We start from the raw sequence: 23536 nt of genomic DNA on the forward strand, positions 1-23536 counted from the left end.
GAGGGATAAGGTTGCTGAGGACTATACAGGGTTATCCTAACATCCAGCCAGCCCCTACAAACACAAAACAGGGTTCTCCTGTTTTCAAGCAGTATATATCAAGAACATCAACCTTACAAGTAGCAGTGTTCCTCTTGGAGGCTTTTAAACTGCAGCTGAACAGCTGTGCTTTGTACGAATGAATTGGAGGAAATGTTGGGGCCTAAAAGGTGGCTGAAAAGTTCTCACTGCAGGAAGAGAAAAAGCAAATAAACCTGCAGCTCGTTGGTAGGACAAGAAAACAGCCATGGACGAGGACACTGAGAAGGATGCAGGTGCTGTGCTTAGTTATCTACAAATAGTCAGGAATAGCCAAACCAGCAGGGTCCAACAGGGAGTACAGTGGCTATAAGCAAGTGAAAGGCTTCCCTGCTGTAATCTGGGCTGCATAGATGTCCTACTGCCAAGAAAAGGGGTGCCAGGGGATCCAGGCTGCTGATGGCCTGAGATGGCTGCTGTCAGCTGGCTGGCAACAAACCAGCCCAGCACCTTGCTAAGAAAATAAAATGCCAGCTGGCCAGTACCTGCAATTATACCTGCTGGCAATTATACCCAGCAGCCCTTCATTCCCCACAGGGGACATAGTAGCTTAGCACTGTGTAAAATGAGGTCCTATTTCAACCTTCCCTTTCTAGGAAGGGTGGGCTGGCTTTGAGGGGCAGACTGGTCCTGGGTCTGCACTTTGCTATGTAACCTGTTTGAAGTAGTTTGGTCTTATTTCCTAGCCTGACATAACTTTTCCCTCATTAAATTCTACTCTGGTTTGATCTTAGTCATAGTAGGATGGGACCTGGCTGTTTGCCTGAATTATTTTTAAGGTACAGTACAAGGAACATAGAAGAGAGGATGACCTTGACAGTTTTCTTTCACACTTGAAATTCCTTAGCATATATCAATTACATTACATCATAGGAAAGAAAGAGAGTGATTTATTAGAATTTTCATCTTACCTGAAGCTGAACCACTGTAAGCAGTGATTCTAAGAAAGATGACTTCATTAGTTTAGTAGTGGGAACCATGACCTTTCTGTAATGCTAGGAAAAAGAGAAGAAAATTTCCTCTACTCCACAAAGCTTTACCATCCCAGTATAAATTGCTAGTGTAGTTTACCAAATACTTGTAAAATGCAACAGAGAGAACAACGTAAAGCAATATATCCATAGAACAGGCATTGCTAGCCTAGCATGAGAGGGGCTTTGCCATTGTCTCAGTACATCCATTGAAGTCTCCCATCAAACTATGGTATGAACTCCCCTCCAGGTTCATGGTTGGTAGGATCTGTGCCTGAAGGAGGCTGATCAGAAAGTTGTGCCTATGGTCCCAATGCCTCGAAAAAAGTGGGAGAGAAAAGAATTTCCATACTCCTCACTCTTCAGTGCATTGGTTTTGACAGTGATCCCTCTCTTGTGAGACCCCCCTGGATTACTGCATTCAGATCTGGGCTCCCCAACGCAGGGAACCAATAGGAAAGCTGGAGAGGGACTCTTTATCAGGGACTATAGTGACAGGAGAAGGGATAACTGTCTGAAAGGAAAAGAGATTGGATGGGGCTTTGTACAACTTGGTCTACTGGAATATGTCCCTGCCCACAGCATGGGAGTTGGAACCATATGATATTTAAGGTTTCTTCCAACTCAAATAATTTTATGATGATCATGATTCAATACCTTTTAAATTTCTGCTTGAATAACATCTTAACAAGATAAACATCTGAATTGGTGCTAACTTGTACAGTTCCACAGGGATACTAGGAACCACTTCTGGACCTACCTCACATGGCTTAGATCATGTAGCGCAGGGTTGGCTGATAGTGAGGCACAACAGTTGCATTATCAGAAGGTGATAAAGCCTGGAGGGATTCTGTACAGCACACAAAGGACTGTCTGATCCCTAGGGTGGGAGGTTTGTTTTTATCAGGATGACTAGCACTGTAGGGTCACTAAGCAAAGAGGATCTGGGGATATTATTACAGTATTCCAAATCTGGGTCTTTCCAAATTCTCCTTTACTCTCACTGTAAAATAAATTATGAACAGTAAGCAAGAGAAGCTGTGCTGTTTCTAGCGGGTCTGGTTACACTCAATCCCAACATACAATAGCATTCAAAAATTCCTCTTCTGTTTTGCTTGAAGAGTACTACAAAGCAATCCCTGTCTGATAGCAGTCAGCCAACAGGATCCTGCCAGCGCCTGGTGGGAACGTCTGAGTCAGTTCAGGAGAGCTAAAAGGAGCTTTGGCTTATAGGTTTGTGGGAAAGTGGAATGGAGAAGGGAAATCTTCTGTTGTCTGGTTGTCTCAGAAACAGGGGAGGGAGAGAAAGGCTGCTCAATAGGGAATGAAGACCTGATGTGAGCCTGTCCCCATACAAGAACTAGCATCGCATGGGTGCCCTACACAGGGAATGGTTGGCATAAAGAGGGGCTGGGGAAGGAGCACATCTGCAGAGTGTGGAAGAGAGGTTCAGACTTCAATGAAAGCAGTAGGAAGTTCTGTTACATACCAGGAGTCTCAAAGGTGCTGGGTTGGCACTGACATGTGAACCTGCTTGGTTTCATAGCAGATCAGAATGAAGAGAAGTCAGATATCAGTGAGCCTCCAGAGTCTCCACCGTCCGATGTCTCACCAGAGGAGGCCACACAAGGCTCTGACTCTGACCTAGATGTTAAAGGTGAATGCTTACTTGCCATCTGCCCCTGACTATCCTTTCCCTTTAAAGTCAGTGCTGTACCTACCAACATTTATGTGTCAGAAACGAAGGCCACAGAACACAACAACATCAGGGTCCTGACATTCATATCTGACATCTGAACTGACACCTGGCAATTGAGAAAGGCAGGGGGGATTAATTTCCTTTTAGGAGCTCCCCCTTTGACATCGAGTGTCTTCCTTCAACTCCTCTCTACAGCAAATAAAAAATGGCTGTTCCTTCATTCTTTTCTTTCTCTTCTGGTCCTTAATAACCAGCACTAGCAGAGCAACCAGCCTGGGCAGTACACCAGCTAGAAGCCCTGGCTTGGAGGGGATCAGGCCTAGTGTAGCAGCGGTTGTCTGCATGCCATAGGTTTGCCATGATTGTCCTTTTCTGTTTGCTCTTAACTCCTGCCTGGTAAAGTCAGTCCTCTGGCTAAACAAGTTTTATGCTCATTTGTGTCACAGTAGGACTTTTCCACAATTTTGGATGAACATTTTTTTTTAACACATTGTAAACTGAAGGAAAATTAATAAGAAAAAAAAAAAAAGAAAAGAAAAAAGAAAGAAAAAGAGAAAGAAAATGCAAGAAAAAATAAATACTTTTGTGAGAGGCCTCAGACTGAACTGGAAAAATGGGAAGGGAGTTTGTCTTGAGGTCAGACCACTGAACATGTACAACAACATGGAGAAATCTAGGCTCTACATTTGGGGGTTTTGATGAAGGAATTCCAAATGACAGGTTTCTGTGGAAATACAGCTGCCAGCTGCACTGATATTTCTCACTGCAGCTGTGTCAACAACGCCCACTGGCCAAGATGGGAACGTTGGGATTCTTTCTGCTGATTGTAAGCCAAAATGTTCTGAGCTGCCCTTGCTCTGCTGGCAATATCAGCTGCGTGCTTCAATTAAGACTTAAAGGGGAAAAAAACTGATGAAAATGTTTTTGCCTGATGTCAGAAATTCTCAATTACACCAAGAAAAATTTAGTCACATTGCAGACTGATGAGAAGCTGCAGCTTGTCACCAAATGCCAAATAGAAATGAAAGAAAGAAGGCTGCGTTAACTCTTAAAAGTGTCGGATAAAGGTATGGGGAAAATTCTAGATTGAAGATAACTTTTTAAAAGTAAAATTCTGCAGTTGTTGCAGTGTTACTTAATTTAGCTCTGTAATTAGCAGTATAAGATTTAACATAGAGACTGAGCCAAAGAAACTACCATAGTTTGCTGATGGTTTGGTCTGAGTCGTGAATCAAGACAAAACAAAATGAGGTGCTCATTTAGGCAAAGAGCAAGATCTTGGTTGAGGTGGCTGCTTAGATCTCTGCAGACAACTGGCAGGCCGTCCCCATCTCCTGTATTGCCACAAATGCTAAGGCAAGAATTCCTCTGCTCCTCATCTCAGCCTTCTAGTATAAAGAAATGTTACAGATATTGGGGCAAGGTCATGTGTTTAACACAGAAAGGTCAAGAAACCTATATCAGAATGACTACTTTGAGGTATTGGGGTATTATTAGCTCATGCTTGCCAGCTGTGCCTTATTCAGGGGACCCCCTGGACCCAGAGAGAGTGGAGTGTTTGGGAGAAACAGCCTCAGAAGATGGATGACAGACACAGAATGCACCACTCATTCATATACTTTTTTCTCTGCAGATCCTCGGAAAGCCTTTGCAGGTATTAAGGGTGCAGATCTGTACCTGGAAGCATGCAGGCTGATGGAGGTGGTGCCTGTCTCATACTTTGCTCAGAACTTGTCCGAGCCTTATATAAATCTGAACCACCACGGTCTAGGACCCAAAGGTGCCAAAGCCATTGCTATTGCTTTAGTGGTGAGTACCTAGTAAGAGTGGAGTCATTTTTGTCAATGGCATTTTAAGCCTCTCATTGTAAGCCATGACTGAATACACAGAGTGAGAGAAAAATGGCCTACATTGCCCATAGGAATTCCGAGTCTCCCTTATATTTCTAATCCCTTGAACAGGAAAGCCTCGTGTGGCAACTACCGGCCTTTGCTGCAATAACTGTGCCATGTCCCTTGCTTAGAGCCCTGTTTAGGACCTGCAATGCCTACTGAGGTTTGGAGGAAATGCCCAGTATCTGTTAACTGAGGAAACTACCCACTTCACTGAATTCCCAGCTGTCATTTCTGTGTCTCTTTTTACCTTTGTGTCTTTGCAGTCCAATGCAGCTGTCACCCACTTAGAGCTGGAAGATAACCACATTCTGGCAGAAGGAGCTATATGCATAGTAGAGATGTTACGAGAGAATCGCTCTCTTCAAGAACTGGTACCCAATCTGATGCAGTTTTTAGCCAAAAGTGTTGCTTACCAAGCTCAATCATCTGAGGAATTTCATTAAAGAAAACTAATTCATTCAGTTCCAAGTTTTAACCAAATAACAGTTGCTCCCATGCAAAAATATTCATATCTGAAAGTCATATTTTATGCTCATCTAGTTTTAGAATGTACAAGCTTCTGAAAAGCAGAACTGTGCATGTGATGAGTCTCATGAGGCTTCTGAGATCTGGGAGCCTGGAGCTGTTATTTTCATTAGCAGATGTAACAATAATTACCAGAGTTAGGTCTTTCTAGGTCATGCTTAGCCAAGAGAAAAATGTTTTGGTCAGGAGCTTTTACTCTCCAGTATGATATTGGGAAACTTTTCTAAATAGATTAAGGGAGAAAAGCATAACTTTCAGATTAAAATCCTTAGGAATGTTCCTTCAGTCTGAAAGCGAGGTATGGAAAATGCATTTTGATAGGCCGTGGGATCTGTGCTGCATTGGGAAGGAATGCTCTTAGCCAAATGCCTCTTGATTTACTGAAGACAGAGATCCACGTGAAAACAATGGCTCTGGAACTTTGTTTCTGCTAGGAAGGATATGGGATCAAACACACCTATAGCTTCTATTGCTTGGATGGCATTTCTTATATTATTGGTCTTGCATTTTTCTCCTAAGATCTTGTGTATTAAAGACACAATAAAGCTAATTCATTATTTGGGCTCATCTTTTTTATCTTACCTTGTCTCCTTCCAGAACATTTCCAATAACCACCTAGACACAGAAGGGGCTGAAGCCATTGCCGGTTTGCTTTTGGACAATGCATCTCATCTCCATACTCTTCATCTCTCAGGTGGGCTGCACACACTCAAGCAGTTACAGCAGTGGAAGTGAAATGCCACATGTTTCATTTCAGTCTCCCATCCCAAGAGCGTTAGTCAGACCATGGGCAAAAACAATTTCTCAGTTATGTCCCTTACAAGAACCCAAAGTGGCAGCGTGGAAATACGGATTTATAGTGATACAAACAAAATAAGTGTTCAGCCTGCTTATCCTCCAGCCCTTCTGTGAACCAGTCCCGTATGAGAAACTCTCATCTCCCACATCCTGGGATAATTCTCTTCTATAGATTGAAGTGAAGGAAAGGCTAACATATCAAAGTCTGATATGGACCATGATTAACTGGATGCTCCACATAAAAGCAGTTTCCTGCAGACTCCAATACAGTGCCAAGGGAGACATCAGCACACTGTTTACATACTTTTTCTTCCACAGGAAACAGCTTTGGAGACGAGGCTGCGTCATGCCTTGCTGACGCGTTATTGGTGAGTTACCTGAAATCCAAGGTCATTTGCAGCCCAGATTGAGTAAGACTTCTCATTTTGAAGCTGCTGTTCACTTGGCATAATTTCAGATGGCAATAACTACATGAGTTCCTGGCATAATTCTGCTAAGTGCCTCTTGCTTACTTCAGAGATGAAGGAGCCTGGAGGATACAAAGAAGGAGAGATTGAAATTAATGTTTTCTCAGAATGGCTTTGTGAGTCTGGCTGAGAAATAAAACCTCAGGACCGTGTAACAACAACAGAAGGAAGATCTCAAATTTTCAAGAAACATAAGTAGGCCAACCTAAGAGCATTTTGCAATTCTGCAACAAAAATAAGTATCTATCTTGGTTTCTCAGTTCTTGTTTCCAAGTTTCTGCACCATTTGGCACCACCAGAAGATGCCATGAGAGAAGGCCTTGGGCTGATAATAGGAAGTGCTCTTGGTTAGGATTCAGTGCTGGCAGTGAAACAGGGGGGCAGGAACAGGATGTATTACAGATCAGACATAAGCTGTGTGAGAGAATTTTGCACAACACAAAGTCTCATTTCTTTTGCTGTTTTGGGAAGATAATTGCTATGATGCTCTATGACTGACAAAGCTTTGTCTTGGGGTACACAGTGCCACCATCTCCATGTTGATGAACTCCCACATGCTGTAGATTTCCATGTGTTTGATATCCCTCTGTTTCATCCTCATGTTAGGGCCCTAGCATGGCAGCCGGCTGCAGCTGGTTGGAACATCTCATTCTTCCTGCACATTTGTCTCTCTGCAGAGCAACTTCCAAGTGAAGAAGCTGGACCTCAGCCATAATGAGTTCTCTGAGAAGGGAGGACATCTCCTAGGACAGATGCTCGGTAACTTACTTTATTACTTTCCAAGAGCCAGATGTGCAGGCAGTCATCAGCAGGTACAGTAGGTCCAGCATGGTGAACATGTATTTCCTTGTCCAATGACCTGGTGGGCAATACAAAAGACCAGATTTATTGATCCCTGGCTGGTCCACTAGCTCACCCTCATCACCACAGTTGACTGTAGCCACTCAAGCTGTTTCAGAATAGAAATGAAGGATGAGAAGCCACAGTAACAGGGGAGTCTGCATCAGAGGGAGGGAGCTGAAAGAGAAGTCTTTACAGTGTTTAAAGCAAAAAATTACATTTTAATGGAATTCAGTAATGTGAAACCTGTTTGTTTTAAGCTTCTGATCACTAATTGAAATTTTTCTCAAGTAGCACAAACCCTAATGGTTTGCATCATTGTGTATCAAGCAGCAAGGGAAACAGATTAGAAAGAAATAAAACAAAGCTGCCTAATTTAGCTATTCAGACAAAGTGAGATCTGTGATGCGTAGTAGCCCTGGAGAGGGAAAACAAACAAAACAGTAAAAATCAGTCATTAATCTGTGGTACTATTTGTGCACTGAAAAAGACTTGCATGAATATCTGACAGCGTTTCTTCCCTCGGCACCCCCAAGAAATCTACTACCAACACAGGCACAAGCCTGTGACCTGAGCATCCTGTGTTCCTTGAGAATGCCAGTAACACGTATTTGGTACAATTAGCAATTTCTTTCCCCTGGTTCAGTATTCACACTGATAGGAACCCGCATCTAATTACAGACCATGTCTTTAAAAGATGGATCAATTAAAACCACAGAGAGGGACTAGGCACCATGTCCCTGCATTGTACAAGTCTGAAGGGAACCCAGGGACCAGTTCTGAACCTTGTAACCTTCCCTGCCCAGAAAAGTGCATTTCCAAACTAAAACTTCTTGCAGCTCTTCTTTCTTTACAGCTCAATTCAGGCAGGAGCTGCGGAGTTTACTGCAGAATCTGTTACTTTTCTGATCTGTTTTTTTAAAGGAATATTTTAAAGTAGCTAAATTCACCATCTGCCTCCGTCCATCCTCCCATCCATGGAAAATCTGGATGAGAAATTCTTTCTGAAGATGAGAAGCTTTGGCAGTAACTTCTACTCCTCTCAGTGTCACAGTGACACAAATGAATTCACACATATCCTGCTCTAAGTAGAACTTAAACTGTGAGGTGTGTTCTGCATGGGAATTGGCACTGGCATGTATACAGCTGGGCACAGCTACTATTAGGAAGCTGAATTCCTCTCCTCCACTAATCAAAGGCAGGCAGAATGAGTCTTCATGTTTTGGATGTGGCAAAGAGCATCCAGACATTTTTTCCAGTGAGAAACAGTGCCTACTAGACTCAGAAAGCCTTCCTCTCTTTACCTCCCTCCTTCCCAGTGCATCCTTTGATTAAGCCAAAAAAAGCTGTCTTCTCTTTCTGTTTGTGATCAACAGCCTGTTCTCTGTCCTGTGGATGCAGCAGACAGAGAAGACTGTAGGTACAGCCACTGCTGAATGCCCAGCAAACACGCTCTGAGCCCCTGCCTATGAGTCAGCATTTGTGCTCAGACTGCTCTTCATAAGATAACATCTCAATTTCTCTCTCTTAGCTGTCAATACAGCACTGGAGATTCTGGACCTGAGCTGGAACCACCTGAGGAGGAAGGGAACAATGGCATTAGGCCCAGGTCTCAAGGTAGGAATTCTCCTGTCTTGTGATACCCTTCTCAGTGATTGCAGTTGCTGAAACACTGATTTCGCATCCCTGAGGTCTGAGCAGGATTCAGTAGCTCTAGCAAGGCTTGTCCTACTGACATTAGGAGGTAGTGCCAGGAGAACAATTAAAGCAGTGAGTTGGTCTGGTGGCTCATGTGGATGGAGAGATGCTGGGACACTGCAGAGATGTTGGATTCATTGGGGCTGGGCTGGATGTGACTTGAGAGATGCTCCTGTCTCAGCCTAGCAAGAAAGGGTAGAGTGATACACATGGTGTATGTGGCAGTAGATGAGATCTCTCTTCTCTCCCTGGAGGTCAATGCTGCACTGAAAATACTCAACCTGTCTTGGAACTGCATTGGGAATGAAGGAGCACAGACCATAGGAGACGCTCTCAAAGTTAACACTGTGCTGATTCATCTGGACATCAGCAACAACCAGATCAACAATGAGGGGGTCAAGAAGCTCTGCAAAGGCCTTAAAGTCAATGGAACACTCAGAGTCCTGAAGGTAAAATAAAGCCTGAGCAGGGCTGGAGGAACAAATGGGGGAGTAGAAAGACCTGAGACATAAAAGACAGAGTGAACAGTGAGAACTAGAATAGGATAGATGAGTACTGCTCTGGTTTGAAGGTGAACAAAGCAGAAGGAAATTCTATCCTCTGAGTTTCTGCCCAGGCAAATTAATTGCACTGTTCCCTCAAAATACTGGTCCTGGCATAACATCACACCTGTTATTACCCCAAAGTGGTTGATTCCTGACACATCTAGTCTCAGTCAAGTGGGAGCCCAGGCATTCATCAGGTCTGTGTATATCCATAACACAGAGTTGTGAATATACAGATTTATACATATTGTAAGCCTCAACATAAGGCAAAAGTTCAGAGATTTGAATCATAGAATCATAGAATGGTCTGGGTTGAAAAGAACCTCAAAGATCATCCAGTTTCAACCCCCTGCTATGTCCGGGGTCACCAGCCACCAGACCAGGCTGCCCAGAGCCACATCCAGCCTGGCCTTGAATACCTCCAGGGATGGGGCATCCGCAGCCTCCTCGGGCAACATGTTCCAGTGCGTCACCACCCTGCGTGTGAGCAACTTCCTCCTAATATCCAACCTGAACCTCCCCTGCCTCAGTTTCAAACCATTCCCCCTTGTCCTATCACTATCAATCCATGTAAATGGTTGTTTCCCTTCCTTTTTATGCACTCCCTGGAAGGATTTGAAGGTAGGACAGAACAGGCCTTTCTCAGTGTGTTAAGGGTTGGCTAAAAATTTATACAAACACTGGACAAACTGTTGTTGCTACATCAGGGCAACAGCACAGCACTACCCTGAGGTATGTTATCAAGTCTTGGAAAAAGAAAGCCAAAACTGTGTCCTGATAAGCTAAGAATCAATAATCTTGGAATGGCACAAAGCTGAATGACCAGCCAAACTAGCTTTAGAGGTTAGGCTTGAAAACTAATCTGTCTTCTCAATCTGAAATCATTCTGTAGGAATTCTGCTCAGAAAAGTCAGCCTGCTTATAAGCTGGATTTTCATCTCAGACAAAGCCAACATCATCAAATGGCAGTGTGGTGGTTGAGGGACATCTTTAAAACTGTTTGTACAGGTCTGTCTTTGGACACCCCTGTCTTTGTAAATCACTGCATCCACACTGCCTTTTTTGGACTGCTGTTTTAGATTATGTAAATAAATGTGGCTGCTTGCCTCATTCTTAACATGGTCAAAGGTAAGATCACTAGCTAAAGCTTAAGCATTCCTCTCTGGGAGCTGGCAACCCTACAGGCAGCATGTGCAACACAGCAGTTATTGCCCTAACAGTGTCTTTGCAGTGGCGCAAAGGGTAGAAAGGGCTCTTCCGTGTAGCTGTACGGATTGTCTTGGGAGCTGATAACACAAACAATTTAGAGTTAATAATTTAGAGTTCCATTGGCCTATGTCAACCACCTACGTGTTGGTTTTTGTTTTTTTTTTCACATCATTGCAGTGGAGATTACGTATGAAGTTTAAGTTGGAGAAGAGGTGATTTTCATACAGTAAGGAATGTACATGGCAATACCAATCCCACAACTCAAAGTATCTTGACCTTGTAGGGCTGAGACAGCTGATCAACCTGAGCCTCGATCAACTGCACATATCCAAAGGGTATGGGAAAGGTCCTGAGGGGTACCTGCCATCTCACAGGGTCATCTGTTCAGATAAACTTTACTAGCAAGCACATCTTCAAATGCAGTCCAATGTCTCAGCCTTTTGCCATCATTTGACTAAGCACACCCCACATCACCTACTCCCATGTGACACACATCAGGGACACGTCAAATTTCATACATGGAGGCAGATAGAGGCTGAGGAGGCAACTCCACTGGAAAGCTGTGCTGCAGAGTTTTGAGGTACAAAGACAAGAGATGGTGAGACAAAGAACAAATGCATGAACAGGGACTACAGTTATTCTACAGACCTGATGAAGAATGGGAATAAAGGGTCACTCCTGAGGTTACAGCATGCCTGCTGCAAGGACACAAAAGCTTCATTCTCACTATGTCTGTCTACACCTCTTCTTCCACAGATGGCCAATAATCTCTTGACAGTGGAAGGTGCCACTGAGCTAGTAGGATCCGTCAAAAAGAACGCCAATTCCGTGATGGAAGAGATCAACATCTCAGTAAGAGCTTTTGTACTGGGAAACTTCAACTTTTTAGGAACTAGTTAAATCCCAGAGCTGTCCCCTTCAAAACTGTTTTGAGACTTGAAGTCTTTTTTATTTATGCACAGCCATTATTTAAGAAAAATAAAATAATTTTTAAAAAGGCTACTATTTTACAGTGCTTGTAGGAGCCACGCAGAAATGATGGAATTTTGGTCTATCTCTGGAGAAATTTGCTTGTAAAATCATCACATTTCACTCCCTTCGATTTTGCAGCAGCGGAACAAGAAGGAGGAGTGAATTCACAGTAGAGGATGAATTCTCTTCAACCCCTGAGCCGCATCCCTCCAGGGCAGCCTAAGATGATAGATACTGTAAAGTGCTTTGATACTCTGTCAGGATGGAAGAGGAACAGAAAGAGATGGATGATGCTTCAGGGCATTGAAAGCAAAGTGCTTCTTATTTAAAAAAAAAAGAGAGAGAGAGAGAGAGAAAAGATAGTTTAGTTTAACTATTAATAACGTAAACAATTCATAACCTTGTAAAGAGTAATAAGCTATGGCTAAATTCTGCGACATTAAAGAAATTGTTGAAATGCATTCATTTAAAAGGAGCCTCTTGAGAAATTTTGAGGCAAGGATTTAATTAGTATTAAGAATCTTAAATCTCACAAAATATTTCTGCTTTTCAGTGTTAACAAACTCTTTTCTCCACCCCTCAAAAAGTCTAAATTGTCTGTCATTTCTTAAATGGTCATTGGCACGAATTTACAGTGCCTTTATGGGATCTCAATCACACGTTTGTAGACAAACATCCAACCTCTCTGATGTATTTCATTCCACCTGTGACACAGATAGTATTGTATTTCAGTTCAGAACATTTGCAAATATACACCTCCAAAGTTCTTCTCCTCTCTTAAACATTTAAGAAATTAGAGAGGCTTTTAATCTTTAATAAGAAACCTGAGGGAGGATGCAAACAACAGCCTTTTCTGTGCCTTTTCGCAGTGATAATTTTTTATTTTGACTCTCAAAGGAGGAATAATTAGTGTGTCTGTAAGTGAAATTTCAAATAAGGATCAATTCTAGAAACCTTCTTATAGCTCTGACAGCACTAGTAAAGGCAAAGCGATAGAAAGGCACATTTTTCATGCTGTAGTTTATTGCTTCTGACAACATTTCTAAGCATGGCTGTTCCTCATGCTCTTTCCATAATCTACTTTTATCGACTTTCAACTTTCCTTTACTGGCAATCAGATATTTTATGGGAGGTGTGAATCAAAACAGCCAACATGCCTACCTGCACCATCACAGTACGAAAGAAAATGCAATTACCTGTGCCTGTGCATTGTTTTTATGGACTGTGGGATGACTGTGTTTAAGATGCAGAAATAACTACCTGGCTTCCTCCAGGTATAAGCTGACTCCAGCATGGCCTGATCAGCCAGGCACAGTGCTTTGCTGTGCTGAGGCCACATTGGCAGCCTGCTGCCTTTCTGCTGGGGTCAAGCCCAGCCTGGCAAGCCTTGGAGAGAGCTGGCTGCAGGCAGAGACAGCTTGGGTCTCTGTGCTGGGTTCCAAAGACTGAGATGCACTGCAAGCCTGTGTATTTCATCAGGGTCTGAATGGCTTTGGCAGTGAGCCACTCTGCATCCATAAAAACACTGGGACTGAATGAAGGCTAGTAAATCCAGCCAGACCCAGACTAGTTCAAGACTATTCACAAGTAATAGCAATCAAGACCACACTGTAATGTAAATTCTTTAGCTAGAAGTAATTCATTGGGATACCTTGTAAATATGGAAGGAAAAATACGACGCCTGATGCCTTGGGAACTTTTTGCAGTGACAGAAAACAGAAACATTTATGAATTTTCTGTCCTAAATTGCCTTGAAGTTTCCATCAATTTAATATGTAGCTACATAATACAGGAACAACTGTATTTCTTTGCTCTCCTGGAAAATCGTAATTATATTTTCTGAATGTCAGTCAAGGTAAAGGTAAGTTCATCATGTTGGGAGGATAAATTACAGTGACATCTTTTTTTTCTTTTCTTTTCTTTTTCTTTTTCTTTTTTCTTTTTCTTTTTCTTTTTCTTTTTCTTTTTCTTTTTCTTTTTCTTTTTCTTTTTCTTTTTCTTTTTCTTTTTCTTTTTCTTTTTCTTTCTCTTTTTCTTTTTCTTTTTCTTTTTCTTTTTCTTTCTCTTTTTCTTTTCCTTTTCCTTTTCCTTTTTCCTTTTCTTTTTCTTTTTCTTTTTCTTTTTCTTTTTCTTTTTCTTTTTCTTTTTCTTTTTCTTTTTCTTTTTCTTTTTCTTTTTCTTTTTCTTTTTCTTTTTCTTTTTCTTTCCCTTTCCCTTTCCCTTTTCCTTTTCCTTTTCCTTTTCCTTTTCCTCTTCTTTTTCTTCTGACTCAGACATGGGAAAAGAAAACTAAGAACACTTATTTAGGGTCAGTCTTCCATGGGGTTCCTGAAAGTGAAAATCAGGTACAGGAAAATTAGGAAAGAGTAGTTAATGTTAACTTTAGATAGATTGGTTAACACAAACAAGTCTTCATCGTTCTCTGGTCATCCACACTGACTCTTCCTCCTTCTATGTTTCAGAATGTCCTGGTGAATGAAACATTCATCCGGTTGCTGGAATCAGCGTATCTAATACATCCTGAGCTAAATGTTATCTATGGCGAAGTTGAAGGCTCCATCTCCAAAATCCCCAAGCAGTATCCAAATCCTATGAAAGTAATTCAGGTGAGCTACTGAATTTTGTTCCATAGGTGTCCTGTACACCACACCCATGCCTCAAGCACTTGAAGAGAAAGAGGTTGGAATTGATAAGCTTCCAAAATAATAGATGTTTGCTAGCTGTGGGGAGCAAACTGACTGCTTTCAGGTTTGATCAAAATGAGCATGCACCCTGCTCACCAAGCCACTACAAGAGCTGAAATTCACAGAACCCTTCAGTGACCATTGTGATTTAGCATCAAAATTAATGTGTTTCATAAAAATAGGGTATGGTAATATAAACAAATACTGTTCTTAATAGAAAATACTTTGCTTTTTAAGATCTGTAATTTCTATGTACAGCAGCAGATGGTGCTATACTCCTGGCTGAAAGGCAACGTGGCACTGGAGCACTACTGATAACCCTTGCACTACCAGCTTCCCTGTGCTTTCCAGCTGTGGTGGAGATTTTTAGCTAATTGGATGAAATCTTGCTGTATATATGACTTCTGATGAAATTAAGTAAACGTTTGCATTGGAAGTTCACATCAAACAGTGCTGCAGTGATTCGCAGATAGTGACTGACACATGCTGGCATGCTTTGCAGTTTCTAACAGCAGTTATGGTAATCAGGTGTGCCCTCCTTCAAAGATAGGAGTTCAGAGAAGAGAAACTAAAGTGATCAGAGAATGGAAGAAAAGGATTGGCTTTGGATTAGACAGCCCAGCCAAGTAGCTCTGATGGGATTTTGTTCTGACAATGGCTGCATAAATAGTTAAGGAGAAATACATCTCAGAGATGGGCTGAGTAAAGGCAGGGTGGAGGAATAAGAGGAAACCTTGCAGCAGGCATACTGGCTGTTTCACCTCATAGCTGTGCCTCTGTTTTATCTCTGCTTCTCTTAGAAATATGTGAATGAACAGAAGCTACAACTCTGGGAGTTTTTTAGGAAAATGGACAAGGATGGAAACATGAAGATCCCTGTGTCAATCTTCCGGACAGCCATGATGCAGGTGTGTTCCTGAAATCATGGCCAGGGTGCACAAACCCCTCTGCTGCACCACAGCTACCAGTCAGCCTTGTGGGTGATGTTCCAAGTAGGCTAAAGGCACCCACTGCAAAAGCTGAGCCTTCAGCAGGTTCCAATGGAAATGCTGTGACATCCAGTAAATACTGCAGAGGGCATCAGTGATTATAGATCAAATTTAGAGTATCACAAGAACCTTGAAAAATCACAGAGGTCAGCTTTGTGTACAGGATATGACTGCTTGGTCTTAACGGGTAATCATTTCTTACTGTGAGAAAGTGAGTGAGAGTTATTTAAACCCTAAGCTCCTCCACACTGAGTAGGCAATTCTTTTCCTTCTAGAACTACCATGGTGATGGTACCAGTAGCACTGGTCACCTCTCCATCACTCTACTTTACACCTTTGCAAAAAACAACAACAGCCCATCATTATTTTCACCCTCCCCACCATTACTCGGGATTTTTACATCCCATATTTTCCATGAACCAGGCTCTCTCCTCACCTAGTAGGAGATGGCCACGCTCCAATCTGATACAGAGGATTTTTCTGCTTCAAAATGAGCAGATCTGTAAATATTTCTCTCTCCTCTTAGCAAACAAAAATCCACCTGAATCGGGTCCAAATTGCGGAACTAGTGAGAATACTAGACCGGAATCAGACAGGGATTGTAGACTATAGGTAAGTGACTCCACTTATTTACTGCCTTGTTGTTGTATTCATTCTGTTTTGTTTAACTTGTTATAATACAAAGTAAACACTCCCTCATTCAATTTAGTTGTTGAAAGGACACATTTCTTGTCAGTCCAGCAACATTTAATACACACTACGTACCGAAGTGAAAAGTAGATCACACAACGCTTAGAAGCTTATGCTTAGAAGCCTTAATGAACCAAAAGAGAAGTCAGGATTGTTTTTCTGTTTTATAACCTTCCCATGAGAGTGTATGGATCTCAAAGCTGAATGGCATTTTCATTCACGCTCATAAACCTGCAGGAGAAGCATCAGCTCAATACTGTCTTCCCCTGAAGCTAAAGTACGATTTGCAAAGGCAGCATATCTGTGCCTTCAGACCTTTTCCTCCATCCTCAGGGATTCTTATTTTTTTCTTTCTCTCTGATCGTTCTTCTTAGGAGACCTAGTTTTCCCTAGAAACCCACCTTCAAACTACACAACTTTTCATTCTCTTGAAAGTGCCTCTTTCTCAGCGCCTGTAGCGATCATGTCCAAGTTCTGAGAGTCTGAGCAGTCAGCAACAAACTCCTTGGAGGTTGCCAGTTGCTGCAGGCTAAACTGCTTGTCATTGGACCCCAGATTTCCCCGTACATTTGCAGTCAGTTCTGACATGCGACTCATCACCTGAAAGCCTTATTCATGATGGCCAAATATTCCCACCCCTTAGCACATGTTGATGGGTTTAAATATAAGCTGTAGTCTAGTTTTAAGGCTAGAAGCAGTGGGTCAGTTTTGCGAATCTTTTTACCTCCCAGACTCCTAATGTTTTCAAAAAGTGGCTGAGATATAAATGACTTTATTAGATCCAGTCTTTACTCCTTCTTATCTTTCAGTGCCATGCTAAAAGCATCTATGTTCAGGCACTGTATGGGCTTCAGCTTGGCTAATCTTAAATCAGAGGTTACACAGGTTAACCAAGTACTTTATGCACAAATTACAAAAATGTGGTAGAGCAGTAAGCAAATGAGGAACCACTGAAAACCAGGGGACAACAAGGGCTGCTGCTGAATGTATGTGGAAAGAAAAAGTAAATACGGATACTCCTTATCAAGCAGCTTAGTGCATTTTAACACTGAATTAGGTGTGATAGTGGCAATATCCACCCTGCAGACAAGAGTGAGAAGAGCTGTCACCTTTGCTGCCCTTACTGTTTCCACCTCAGACCATTTCCTCAGAGTCAGTGATGAGCTGATGCTCAGGGATTAATATTGCTTCATCTCTTTCTTTTCAATCAGTCACTTGAAAGAGCAGAAGCCAGAAGAGAAACCTGAGAAAGAGGAAATGAAGGAGGAAGAGGTGAAAAAATGAAGTAAGAGGGCAGATCAGCCAGTGAAATATAGTAGGAGAAACACTGGAAGAAAGTTCAGATTGGCCCCAGGCTTGGGGGGATCTGAGAGAATCCAAGTGATTGAATGTAGAAATAAAGTTGATGTTCCCCTGCAAGGCAAGTCTGGTGGTTTTGGTCAAGAGCTGGAGCTGGTTACCAAATCTATCTCACAGCTGTTCACTAGTCTATAGACCTGTATTGTATTCTCCATCCTCACACACCTCCCCACCATTTTTCTTTCTTCCAAGCCAAAACATGCCAGCTATTCAAGAATCACAGAATCACAGCATCACAGAATCGTAGGGGTTGGAAGGGACCTCCAGAGATCATCGAGTCCAACCCCCCTGCCAAAGCAGGTTCCCTACACCACGTCACACAGGTAGGTGTCCAGGCGGGTCTTGAATATCTCCAGAGAAGGAGACTTCACAACCGCACTGGGCAGCCTGTTCCAGTGCTCCGTCACCCTCACTATAAAGTATTCTTGTGCCCATTTGTGTGGAACTTCCTATGCTCCAGTCTGGCCATTTTCCCTTGTCCTGTCTCCACACACTGCTGAAAAGAGTCTGGCCTCACTACTTTGCCCCTCACACCTCAGATATTGATAGACCTGGATCAGGTCCCCTGGGAATTCAGTCATTTCTCAGAGGACAGACTCTGTTTTCTTGTTTTCCTTCTCAAAACCATTCCCAGATGGAATATATGGGAAAGAGAACAACAACTGCAATGAGCATTCAAGACACTGATGAGTTTGCACATCCACGAGTGTAACATTGTTTCTTCTCATTCTCTTCTCCTTTCCTAAAAACTCTCAACGTTTTATTAACTTTCCTTGACCATTAATGAGCACCAAGGTGTGTTTCACAGACCCAGACACCAGACCCGCAAGATCTTACTCCTAATTGCCAAACTTCACCACGAAGCCTGTCCTTTTATAGGTGAAAAACGTGAAGGGGGAGGCACGCTCATCATTTTGCATTTCGAGATGTCTTCCTATGACAGAGCAGCCGACACAGCGTTCCCGTGACGAGTAGGACGCTCCTGTTGTAGGGCTGCGAGGGCCCGATGCCGGCCGTGCGGCAGCGCAGTGTCAGTGCCCGCCCTGCCCGCTGGGTGTCGCCGCAGCCCCGCGGTGGGAGCACAGTGCGGGACCCGGAGGCCTGGAGCGGAGTCCATGTTCTCTCTTCTGAAAGAGACTTTGTGTCTTCTATCCAAAAAAAATGCCACCAGCAGGAACATCATCTGGTGATTTTCCTGCCGTCCTGCCAGACTCCATGTATACACCAGGAAATATCTTCATTTATTCCTGCAGCACCCTGGGTTTGTGCTGCATGCACTACGTGTGCATCTTTATCCCATGCGCGGTGCTGTTGTGCATTAGTCACGCGTTGCTGTTCTGCTTAGGTCTGCACAGAACTGGCTGCCCAACTAAACTGATTTGCTCAATTATCGCCCTTAAGATTCTAGACTAGCTACAGCCATGAAAAATCCTCCCTTTGGCCAGAAAGCGACATAATCAAATATAGACGGGTACTGGCCTGCAGCAGGTGTGGCTTTATTTGGTTGAGTGTTCTCTTAAGCTCCACATTCAACAGTGATGGCAGCAATGTTGTACATCTACACTGCAGAAAACCTATAGGGTGCCTGGATGGTTTCTTCGTCAAAACAAACAAACAAACAAACAAACAAAAAACCCAAAAAAAACTGTACCAAATCCACACCCAAATTTCTGGCTTCTAGAAGGGACGAATTCACATGCAGGCAGAGCAGAGCAGGGATGTGGCTGCAGTCTGTATTGTTGCAGAGTCTCTCTGAACACTGTCAGATCAATAAAGCTTTTTGAAGCTTGGTGGCAGCATTTGTCCCTGTACTGGCACTTTGGGGATGAATTGAGTTGGGTGCTGAGTGGGGACAGACGGGGAATGGAACATGAATTGCTCGGCTGATCCCACACCTGTGAAATGGTGCAGAAGGAAATGTTTTAACTGCCATAAATTAAGGCTGCTCTGAGACTCATCTAATGTACCTCAGGAATTCAGCCTGCCAGCACTAAATTGGACAGCTCAGAAAGCTGGCGAAACAGAACCACTGCATCTTCCCTGCACTGGGAGAGTGATACGGCCAAGTGACATCCTGGCTCTCTTCAATGGTAGAAAGCAAATAACTGCTACTAAGTAACATGCTTTGAAAACTCAGCATGCACGCTATGGTGTCTAATGTGTTAGCTACTTTAAATGAACACTTAGATCTCTTGCAGTGAACATCATCTTTCTGTAACAGATCTTACCCAGCAGAAGGAGGCCCCATTCACACTGATTTTCCCAGGTGCCACGGCAACACCCATGAAAAGTCAGCGCTGCAGTAAAATAAAGAAGACATTGCTAGTCATAATCTTTGAAAATCTCATATAGATACGAACATATATAACACAACCAATGTTACATGCAGAGCTATTTCTGCTTGTTCATGTCTAGCTGAACTGGCCAAAAGCTTTTTAGGATTCGCTTTCAAAGGAGAAATCTCATACACTGCAGAAGTGGGGATGCTGATATTGGTTGTCATCTTTTAAGCTTGCAAGTTCTTTGTTCCAGTGGCCTCCCATTCATACAATGGCACATCAGAAGATGTTCTGCATCTATCAGTGGACACATGCCTTGTTCCAAGGAGAGTCCTGCAGCTGTGCACAAAATCCAGCATCATGAGATTGGGAGCATGCAAAGCACAACACACTGGACAGTGAACTGAGATGCTTTTTTCCCCTGTCTATTCGTTGAGTAAATCCCCACCTGCATAAATCACAACAATTTTACCAGATCTGAAGACATGATGGCATGAGAGTTTGCAGCAATAGAATGTAATTTTTTAGTGTGACACAGAGGTTTTGGGGCCATTTGACTGATGCAAATTGTTTCAGCAAGACGCTGGAAAAGATACAGGTCAGAATGGATCCCAGTTCTAGAAAATGCAAGTTACAGTTGTTCTCTCCTTGTTCAGTAGGTGATTCCTTCTCTCTCTGTAATACTGAAGCTAATCCATAGTTCCTTACCCCAGAGAACCCAGAGAACAGACTGCATTCTGAATTTGGCCCACAGAAGCATTCAGTCAACTCATAGTTCATTCCTTGCCACTACTTTCCTGCAGGCTGCTGAGATGCCAGCAGGAAACAGTCTGCAGGCCAGGCAGATTGCTCTGGTGGCTTTTTCTGTGCCCTCACTTCTCCCTTGTTCCACTGATGTGATAGCTGCACAGCTTTCTGGGTACCAGTGTATTCCCAGCCTCTGGGAGAAGGGGGCATCTCATCACATCATGGAAGAACATGGAAATAATGTCCTGCCAAATACACAGACTGAGTATGTCAACTCTGTCATGTCTATGCCTGAATTTGTTGTCATGAGATAAACTAAGTGGTCACATAATGGAGGTCTACAGCGTATGGCTCACACGAGGGCCCGAGATTAGATCCAGCTATGAACATCAGGGACGATCAAGCTGTTGTGACTGTCCTCCTTGCCAGTGGTTCCTTCTCACCCCATCTTTGTGTAGCCAATGTGAGAGCACCAGTGACTCTGAGGGCACATGTGATGAGAAGTCTGGGCTGGGGAGCTGTGATCAGAGCATAGCACAGCTTTACAGCCCGTAGCACAGCTTCAGCCCCCGGGGCCTGGCCCCACTGTGAGGCAAGGGTGATGTTCACGGCATCACTGCTTTTCTTGGTGCACCAGCACAGGAGGCCGCACCTTTGTCCATTTCCACCGAGCAGAGGGCGCTGTGCTCTCAGAAGTGGGTCCCATCATGTTCCTGGGATGGAGCCGACCCACTGGAAGAAAAAGTCCTGCACATACACACCCTAGGAGACAAAAAAAGGACCACGCTCAAGCCAAACTGCGCGCTGCTAAAAAGGCTTTCCGAACCCCTTGAAAATGCAGCTTGTGAGGGTGCGAGAGGCCCCGCCATCAACAGCCAGGCATGGCGCAGGATGGAAGACCCAGCGTGGCTACATCCCGGCAGGCCCGGTGTCCCAGCAGACCTGCTGTCTGACAGGCCCGGTGCCTCTGCAGGGCCGCTGCGGTGGAAAAGCCACAAGGCGAGCTGCTCTCTGGGAGGTGGAGACAGACACAGGCGGAGTCAGATCGCAAATTCTTGAACCTTTAACATCCTTTCTGTAATTTGAAACATACTTGTTCCCATTCCAGAGATCTTTTTATTATTATTATTATTATTATTAAATTCCTTCCTCGACACTGTGGAAGTACATTCAGGAAAAAAAGAAAATAAGGAAAGGGGAGACAGAGAGAAAGAAAGGAAGCAAGGAAAGAAGAAAAAAAGCAAGGCCACTACTTATCAGAGGCTCCACAACAAAACGGAAACGTGAGAGCACAGCCCTCCCCAGCACAACTGCTGGCAGGCTCAGATTTCTGTGGCTGGGTCACGGCTGCGGCAGCTGGCCCTGCCTGCAAGCAGGCAAAGCAACCCTGCCTCCTCCACAACAGCATTTACCTCCTCCCACTTCACCAGGCCTTGGTGCTCAGACGGGAAGGAGCCGTTAGCAAAGAGCACCGATTTCTGCCTGGTCACCCTCAGGAGGCGATTCCTGTCCCGTGGCCTTCCCAGCCAGCCTCAGCCCTTCCAGCTGCCCTGGTTTGTTTGGGAGAAGAGGGAGCGTGTCACTCTGCTTCAAGCCCCCCAGCTACAAACACTCGATGTGACGGCTTCCACAAGAGCAGCCGGCAGACAGTTCCCATGTTCAGGATGGAGTGTGCACATATGGAGAGGAAAGCTGAACTGACGTGTGCTCAGAAAGGCTTTGCATGCCGCTAATCCCCCCCAGCAGCACGCCGTGCTTTCTTGCACCAGCCAGGCCACGACTGCCTGCTTCTTTCCCCCTGGGCAAACCACAGCAGGTGACTGTGATGGCACAGCAGGGCTTTGTTTGTTTTGTGTAAGGAAGCAACAATTACCCATGACACCAAATGACACCTGGGTCAGAAGTGTCCCCAGGCTCCTGCCCTGCAGTGCCTATGGCAGTGCTGTTGCTATGCTGGTGCAAGGCCGGGCAGAAATGCAGCCAGGCTGCTGGGCAGGCAATGGGGGCCTGTACTCCACTGCCATCCATGCAGGGACTCACCCCTGCTCTTTCAAACTGGAAAAACAAGGGTGAGGAGAGAAGCTTTCATGTTTCACTGCTATTATCGTAGGTTTGTGTTAGTGCAGCATCATGCTCTTTGCATTTGTATGCATATGGGTGGGTGTGAGTAATGCTTAGGGAAGGCATGAGGTTTTCTAGGAGAGAGTCAAGTAGGCACATGTGCATCACCTGAGGCAGCTGGATGCCTGCTGGGCCAGGAGGCACCTTTGTGTGTGGGGGAGAAGCTACCCGAAGGGAAAGGCAGGGACTGAGCATAGGACACAGCCTCACCTGCTGTGCTCCTCCCTGCCACAGACGCTGCCCTGTGCAGCTGGAGCATTTCTGTTTTTCAGGTTTACACCTTGAGGAAGAGCAGGACTCTCTGGAAGTCAGACACTGGGTAGATACATTCATCTTCTTGGAAGGGCAAGTGTGACACTGTAGGGTTTACTCATAACCAAGTCAGGCCTTTCAGCCACATGGCCCTCATAGGAACGCTGCTAGGTTATGCCCACCAGAGAAATTCTCTCTCCTTAACCCAGCTCCTTACAGTACAAGTCACTCTGCAGATTGGCAGGAGACACTGCAAAGCCCATGTGTGCTTAAATATTTCACGTCATGCAGCACATGTTATTCTGGCTGCCTGCAACACTGCAGCATTTGGACTCCCTCTGAGGAGATGAAGCATCCTGATAGCTTAGCTGTGTTTATCCAGACACCCTCAAGATGGTCTTTGTCTCTGAAGCCAGAGATTTGGAGCTCCCAGCATCATCCCATCTTTTGAATGTTGCTCTCACATGGGAGCCGTCCTGCTCAGGGCATCCCCATCTTCTCCCTGTGTCCATCTTTTTCATTCATCCCGTGTTCTGCCTTTTAAACAATACAACTGTAGCACGGTGTCCTATTTATAACATCTCTATCACTTTTTGGAACAGAAGCCTTCAATTCAAAACCAAATGCTCTAAAATTCTTTTCCCAGACATCTTGAATACTAAAGAGTGCTCTATTCTTAGGCACCTGTTGGCAACTGTCCCCTTCTCTAGACTGTCAT

The 23536-nt window shown here is 44.0% G+C and overlaps 1 protein-coding gene across 3 annotated transcripts; it reads left to right on the forward strand.

The window, feature by feature from the left end:
• Positions 1-12: 12 nt before the first annotated feature.
• Positions 13-17493, forward strand: LRRC74A (leucine rich repeat containing 74A). 3 transcript variants are annotated; one of them, XM_015865107.3, is made up of 14 exons: positions 14-314; positions 2596-2706; positions 4382-4557; positions 4907-5014; positions 5766-5862; positions 6285-6334; positions 7111-7192; positions 8805-8890; positions 9226-9420; positions 11482-11577; positions 14160-14303; positions 15182-15289; positions 15897-15982; positions 17272-17492. In XM_015865107.3, the coding sequence occupies exons 1-14, from the start codon at positions 287-289 to the stop codon at positions 17342-17344; spliced, it is 1440 nt and encodes a 479-aa protein (XP_015720593.2). In that variant the 5' UTR covers positions 14-286; the 3' UTR covers positions 17345-17492. The 3 variants fall into 3 exon arrangements, with proteins under 3 accessions (XP_032300524.2, XP_015720593.2, XP_015720594.2); XM_015865108.3 differs by having other exon boundaries at positions 2599-2706; positions 17272-17491; XM_032444633.2 differs by lacking the exon at positions 4907-5014 and having other exon boundaries at positions 13-314; positions 17272-17493.
• The last annotated feature ends 6043 nt before the right edge of the window (positions 17494-23536 follow it).

Source organism: Coturnix japonica, chromosome 5, assembly GCF_054131305.1.
Source record: "Coturnix japonica strain WE chromosome 5, WE-NBRP24, whole genome shotgun sequence".
Lineage (NCBI taxonomy): Eukaryota > Metazoa > Chordata > Aves > Galliformes > Phasianidae > Coturnix > Coturnix japonica.